At 37.8% G+C, this 7,630-nt stretch overlaps 1 protein-coding gene across 1 annotated transcript in view; it reads left to right on the plus strand.

The window, feature by feature from the left end:
* Window positions 1-7,630, plus strand: part of EDIL3 (EGF-like repeats and discoidin I-like domains 3) — a 203,091-nt gene that overhangs the window by 144,586 nt on the left and 50,875 nt on the right. The window contains exons 7-8 of the mRNA XM_009886882.1: window positions 3,130-3,285; window positions 4,365-4,509. Of these exons, the coding sequence (XP_009885184.1) occupies window positions 3,130-3,285; window positions 4,365-4,509 (301 nt within the window). The remainder of the gene's footprint in view (window positions 1-3,129; window positions 3,286-4,364; window positions 4,510-7,630) is intronic.

Genomic DNA, 7,630 nt, shown 5'->3' on the forward strand with positions numbered 1-7,630 from the left:
TGCTGAAGTACATTAAATATGAAAGATTTCAGCACCTGCTTCATTATAGTCATTGCACAATTGTAATATTTTGTTTTGCTAAGCTCTGAGTTGAAAAAAATTAAAGCACATAGAAGAACCCAGACACAAAGGACCAATTAATTCCTGGTGTATTCATAAGGACTGAAAGGAGCTACCGCAGGCATGAAGTTAGCCCCATGGGGATTTCGTATGTAGGAAAGCTGCAGGGATTTGAAAGCATTTTTCTCCCCTTTCATTGGGATTTTCCTGTAAACATTGACAGAATATGTAGATCCAATTGCAAAACACAGAATCCTGTTTTTATTTCCTGTGTTATATCAAGCTTAGAACTGCTTAAAGCCAAAGCTCAGTTTGTGACTCAGAGTATGGATACTGATCAAGAAAGCCTCTAAAAGGAAAGATCCTATCTGTTAAAACAGAGAAGAAAATAAAATTATACAGCTTATATATACAGATATCCAGATAAAGGTATAGAGCAGGCAGGTATATACCAGAGCAAATGCAGGCTTTTCAACTGCTGAAACTCAAAGAACACATGTTAAACAGTATGCCTATCAAATGAGTATTTTAAAATTACATTATTTTTGTTTCATTTTTATGATTATCTGACCAGATATTCCCTTCATTCAGTAGGACTTTTCTTTTTTTCAAGTTTATATTTCTACCATACTATACAACTCTTTGACAGATTACTTTTGGGTGGGTTTTTTGTCATTGTTTTTCTTCTTGAAGTGCAGTGGTTGATTTGTTGTGCCTTAGAGATGGAGGCTGGGGCATGGGAAGGAGTCATAATATCCCATGGTTAAAGCCGTGGTTTCATTAGAAACTAATCTTTCTGAGTAAACAGGGAAAAAAAATTCCACATAAATTCTCATCGAAAAAACGTCCCCTAGATTATCATCTCAAAATAAGAAAAATTGTGAATGAAGCTGAAAGAATATTCAGTATATTCATAACTGGATCAAAGAATATTTATCTGTTGTTGCGTTATACCTTCCTTTTCCTGAACAGTGAAATGTGAAGGGTGACTTGGTCAGTGTATGTAAAAGGCAAATCATCAACGATTGCTTTATGCTTGACTGTCCTTTCTAATTTATTTTTTTTAAGGTGATGTTCACTGATTTATTAACAATTTTGTAAATATATTAATTTTTATTTTTTTACTTGCCAGTTTATTAATATTCTTAAATTCCACAAGAGAGTGAAATCTGCATAAGAGAATTCCAGAAACATTTATGTCTGACTGGTTGCTATTCTACGTTGACTACATTTTTAAATGTAGTTAGGGGGCTGATAGTAGTCTCTGGAGCCATTCTCTTAACACAGATAATGTTTTGTCTTTTTTTTTTTTTTTTTTTTTTTCCTCTGGGAAACCGGAAATGAAGGAAATGAATGTTTCCCAAGACCGTAGAAAGGTCTGAATCCCTTTTAATTTATACCTGTCTAAATTCCTGGTGTGAGTCCATTCTCCCCATTACAATTGCAAATGTTCCTGAGATTTCCCAGTATATGTGAGAAAGATCCTGTAAGAAATCTGATCTTTTATAGGCAGCTACTCCTCTGTCAATAGGTCTAAACCTCTAAAATAACCCATTGTTACTCTAAAGGTATATGAGTGTTTATTAATTTCTTATAGGGAGAACTATGGTAAAACTATGCTGAAATTTCTTTTGCCTCAAGAAGAAAAATATCAGAAGCCCAATTGTTTCAGATAAGTAGCAGAGAAATACCTAAACTCCCTAAAAATACCAGTAGTAAAGTTCTTTCTCCACTTTCCCATTGTTTACACAGTAAGATATTGAAACACAGAAGTTTGACCGTCTCATATCCTTAACAGAGGCTAGATTACATTACCAAGTGAGAGAAAATCTTGAGGCCACACTGTAAAGAATAAAAGGATTAAAGTATTTGGACAGCAAATACTTGATCTGTTTCTGATTCCCCATATTCCTCTACTGGGGCTGTTATCTTAAATAGTAGGGAGTGCACCGGGTCAGCCTCCCTAACTAGGGAGCAGAGATAAGATTCATTTTGAGGGTGGAAGTGCTAATGTAGCTTAATGTATTATTTACGTTGTCCCAGTTGTTTACTCTCTAGTATTCCCATTCGTCTCCTTTTATCACACATCTGCCTGCACCTTCACGCAATTCTCACAGTATGACAGCTCTTTGCTAAGCTCCATTTGGTGCAAACGTTACAGACTTCAGCTGCCTACCAGCGAGAGACCGTGAGTGCGATTGGCAGATTGCTTCATGATTGACTTCGTTGAAGGGATGAGGCTGACGATGCCGGCAGTGTTTGATTTGAATATCACATTCTCAGTTTTGTGAGAATATAGTTGGCTTTCCTATATCATAGATGGACAAAGGACGCAAAATTAAGGTTCTCCGAATATTGTTGTACTCTCCATACATCTTCTTTTGTACTTCAAGTTGTTGAGATGTCAACTCGGACAGGTACGCAGGGAATGTTCATATCCATTGATAGCCATCGATATTTTGCTATTGACTGTTTTGGGATTAGCATTTCAAACATGATCTTTCGATATATGAATTTTCAGTGAGAATCAAAGAGGGGCCTATCTGTTTCCTTTACAGAACATCCATGTATTATTACTTTCACAAAGAAATTTAACCTGAAGTTAACGTAGGCTTTTTTCTATGGGATTGTAAACTGGCTTCTAATAGAACAGAAGATTCGGCCTTTGGTAAATTATTGTACTTTTGCATTTCCTTTTTAGGAAGAAAATATCTAACAGTAATCTTATATACCAGTAATACGCTATATCCCAGTAATATACCACTAATATCCTATATAACAATAATGTGTGTGTGTGTGTGTGTGCGTGTGTACACATACACATAAAGACATAAATGTAGTACAGGCTTTTAGTTCATTTTTTTTCATTTATTTGTGTGCATACATACATGAACTGAACAAAAGATAGAAGGAATTAATGCAAGTGTATAGTGAGAGTATTTTAAATGCCACAGCTAAGTTTTTTCCATTCTATCATTTAAAACAAAAAAAAAAAGTTGAATCAAAGGAATCTAGAATCAGAATTGTATCCCTCAGGTGGTTAGTGATAACCTTGTACTGTTATTTCAGATAAATCTGCAGAAGAAGATGCGAGTCACTGGAGTTATAACTCAAGGTGCCAAAAGGATTGGAAGTCCAGAATATGTAAAATCTTACAAAATTGCATACAGTAATGATGGGAAGTCGTGGACAATGTACAAAGTAAAAGGCACAAATGAAGATATGGTAAGATTAAGTCAACTATGTATGAATACATCTTATGGTTTAGTTGCCTTTAGAGGTATGAGGTATCTACAGTAGATAAGCATAATTGCCTGACAGTATGATATAGGTTGTCTTGTTATTTTTTTTCTCTGAAAAAAACCCCTCATTTATAAATTTGCGCTTTCTGTCTGCTAAGAATTTCTTATACACTAATTGATGGTTGTATAAATACTATGTCCCAAGGCTAGAATAATCCTGTTTATTACACTTAACTGATTTTCTTTTTAATTAGTTTACCAGTAATTACTTATTACTCTGTTTTCAATTTAGTTTTATTACATCGGCAGATTAGTGTTAACCCTTAAAAACATAGAACCCATTCATCAATGCTAATCTCTGTACTGCACAAGCAGTATCGTCCAGTGGGAAGTACGTGTTTATAGTTACCACTTCTTTTTTATAGAGTTGTGCATTCAAAGCAGCAAAAATCCCTTTACTCTGTAAGTTGAGATAGAACTAAGGCACATTGCAGCATTAGGCGTAGTTTCTCTATTAGGAAATTAAAATACTGTGTGAAGAGGTATATAATGAGGGAAGAAAACAAAGTACAAGCTTATCTGGTTAGAGTGAGGAGTGAATAGAAGAATGCTTATAGCTTTAATTCAGCTCCCCCTGTGATCAGTGGGAGGGTTACAGTGCACTTCAGTGGGAGTTGCGTCAGGTTCTTGAAGTAGAGGAAAAAACAAATGTCAATCAGCATAAATAAATTCAGGTTGAATTGAATTGGGACTGTTTAATACACTAATTAGAAAAGAAGACATAATTTGGTTGCATTAGTTTCTAGGAGTGACAAGATAGAGGCCCCGATTCAGCACTGGTGGCAAACACATGCTGATGCAAGCCAATGGTAGTATGCTTTGCTTAAGAACTTTTATGTTGGGCAATAGAAATGATAAAACAGCCTCTGTTTGGGAAAAGCTTCCAGAGAAATGTGCAGGGACAGGCAGAAGAACAATGAAGATATTTTTGAGATATGGAAGTCAACTGAACCTCCAGTAATCCTCCAGGCGTGTTTTTATGAGTATGTCATTTTATCACAGGTGTTTCGTGGAAATGTGGACAACAACACCCCGTACGCTAACTCCTTCACCCCTCCGATTAAGTCGCAGTACATACGGCTGTATCCTCAGGTGTGCAGAAGACACTGCACGTTGAGAATGGAACTTCTTGGCTGTGAACTGTCAGGTAGGTTTTCTGCAAATGCCGCGTCTCAGAAGCCAGCCATCAAGCAGCGCCTTTCTTTGTGCCCAAGGTCTAGACCACGTGCAAATTATTCCTGGTGAAATGCAGTTGGCGGGGCTAAGTTTATTCAGACAGTTACTTATCTCTTTTTATGTAAACGATATTAGCAGCAACACTTACCAAAATGATGCAAGTGACAATAGTTGCTTGCAGTAGAGCACTAATAGTAGTAAGGTGATGTTGTAGCAACCTAATAACAGTTTGTAAATCTTTCTGTGCACATTGGCCTCCAATTACGTGTGACCTAGAAAAGGTCATTTATAGCAGTTTTAATAAGTATCAACAGCTATCAGGACCCGTTATGTTACGAGCTAAGCAGACCATGAGACAGAGAGTCTCTAACTCAGTTACACTCAGCACAGCCTAAAGGAAGCGCTGAAAGCGGTTTCTGAGAGCCGAAGCTGTTTGTGCAGGGCTGTACAGCGAAGTCACGGCAGAAGCCAGCACCTAAGCTCATCTGAGTAATTTCTCCTGGCTGCTGGGTGACCACGCGATGTGCTGTGTGACATCCTCAGAGGGACAAGGGCGCATTAGCTGCCATCGAGGACCACTCAAAGTGCAGTAAGTTGTATTTTCTGGGCTGCTTAAGTCAAGATTCCAGTTTAGATTTGTTTTGTGGTTTTCCAGCAGAAGCAAGGATTGCGACTTGTAGCAAAAAGTGAATGAACAAGTGGAGCCAATATAAACCTTCTTAAGGTTTGTAGTAGCAGAAGTTATAGCTCATAAATGTAAAGTCTGACCTCTAGCTACTCTCTGCAATAACCATGTTCCTAACAAATTCAGTAAAGCATGTAAATTTTTTATCTTTTGAAGAGATCAACCTTTACCGGTGGTAGCGCTGCACTGAATTCATTTAAGAATGATTTTATGTGGCTGCTTGCTTACTGTACAAACAACAGTCATCCAGTTCACGAATGATGTATCAAAACAGCTGGAGTTAAATAATTCTCAGTCCTCTAGTGGCATCAAAACCAGATTCAGAAATGAAAAGTTAATGCATTAATCTCACTGTAGCCCTTTTCCAATATAGATAGGTTTGAGAGTAAATAGAAAATTCTGTCTAGCTGCTTTAGTCTATTAGATTATTTTTTTTTATGTCTTCCATTTCTGGAACCACAATTTAGAGTAAGTCCTTGCCAGAATGACCAGGAATTGTTTTGCTCAAAGAACTGTGAAAGCTACTGAAGTGAATTCATTTCAGTGGTCTCCTAACAGTTTCAAGGTCATCATTTCTTAGAACTGCAGGCAGCCAAGGCTCAGCAGAACAATTTCAATCTTACTGAAAGTAGAGTATAATTATACATAACGACAGACTAATTCACTCTAATTCCAGGTGGTCTTTCTTAGGCAGAAAAACACTTTGGGTGGCCTGGCTTCTCTAACAAGTCCTGGTGCTAGAGAAGACAGTCACTACTGAAGGGAGGGAGATTGTGTTGCATCATCAGATCATCGTAAAAACTAATCCTTTCTTCAGACGAACTTCAGCAAAATGTTCAATAAACAGCTTTACTTACCAGGACCCCTGGTCAGATCTTATTGAAAACCATGGCCAATGCTTGTGGAGTTGGCCGTCAATAAATCAGGCATTTTCAAGGCCTTGTGTTCCTGCCGGACTTGTTTTTTGTACATCTCTGTGTTGTAAATTCCCTTCCCTTCATAGAGTATTGATTTGGGGTGAGAATCAGATCATAGCTATTGTTTATTAGAATGCCTTTATTCATGTGATTCTGTGATTAAGCTGTTATTAACAGTAGCACCAAGCTGTTGTTTTTAAAAACAGATAACTGTTCGCACAACGCAGTCACTTACTCATGCAATTCACTCACATGCTCAAACATCTGCATATAGCAGCCTCTGCCTTCTTGCATGTGGTCCCTGTCATACTTTGTTGATGCTCGTGTATGTTGGTGGCCACGTACCAATTCAGTAAATTCATCTTATCTGAACAGGAATCCTATATTCATTAACAAGAAGAACATATTTTAAATCTCTTGATTTTCAGAAAAATAAAAATATCACAGTATTAACAAAAAAAAGTCATCTTTGTCCTCAAATCCATTTGTGGTTTTGCCTCCACTGCATCAGATATTTAATCTTTCCTTTAGGGAGGTTGAGCTTTCTTGAAAGCAGAGCTAGATGGGGGGCACGGTACGGGACACAGACTGAAGAGTAAAATACTGTGCCCTCAGACAAGACAACAGAGAATAACCTCTCCTTTCAGTTTTCAGATACTAATCTACCTGTTCCCAAAGTGTAGGTTCCTCATCATTCCATTGAGCAGACTAAATAAGAAGTAACTTCAAATTTAGACTTAGATAGGTTTAAACATACACAGTTATCAGACTTCATTTGTCACAGGTGGTGAAATCCAAAGCATCTCCAACATTTTTACCTAAGATGCTCCACTGAGCATAGCTGTAAGTTTATCTACATCGGCTCTCAATAATTTTAACAGGTTGTAAAAATGGGAAGGGAGATGGAATCCTTTCACAGAGACTTTGCAAGAAGACACAGTGCAGTGAAGAGGAGACGTCCCAGGGAGTCACGAGCACTATTATAAATACACTTCCATGAGGGAAGACTATCAGCAAGCACAAAGTTTTGTACAAGTTTGAGGATTCTGTCCTTTGCACTCTAGGTTATAGCTCACCTATCAAAATAAAGAGTCGTTATCCTCTGTCTTTGCAGCAGGGTGCTACAGGAGATGGGAAGCCACTGGCTCTGCTGTTCCTCTCTGTGACACAGCACTAAGACATTGCTCTGCTGCCCATGTTCATCATGGGCTTCCCTTGTGGTTCTCATTGTTCTTACTTTCTCCTGTTACCTTTAACAACTGCCTTTCTCCTCCCTCCGGGGCAGTGGAGAAGGAAGGTGAGTGTGAAATCTCATCAATGGATGCACACATGCACAGACACACAAGCAGACACATCTATTACTTCATAAATCAATGATAATACTCAGAAAAGATATAACTGTTTTGATGGATGGGAGCAGCACTGAAAAACATTTTCGACAGCCCACCTTTTTGTGTCAGGAACCTCCTTCAGATTCCTCGGATGAAATA

Source organism: Charadrius vociferus, unplaced genomic scaffold (genome assembly GCF_000708025.1).
Source record: "Charadrius vociferus isolate BGI_N301 unplaced genomic scaffold, ASM70802v2 scaffold244, whole genome shotgun sequence".
NCBI classification, from domain to species: Eukaryota; Metazoa; Chordata; class Aves; order Charadriiformes; family Charadriidae; genus Charadrius; species Charadrius vociferus.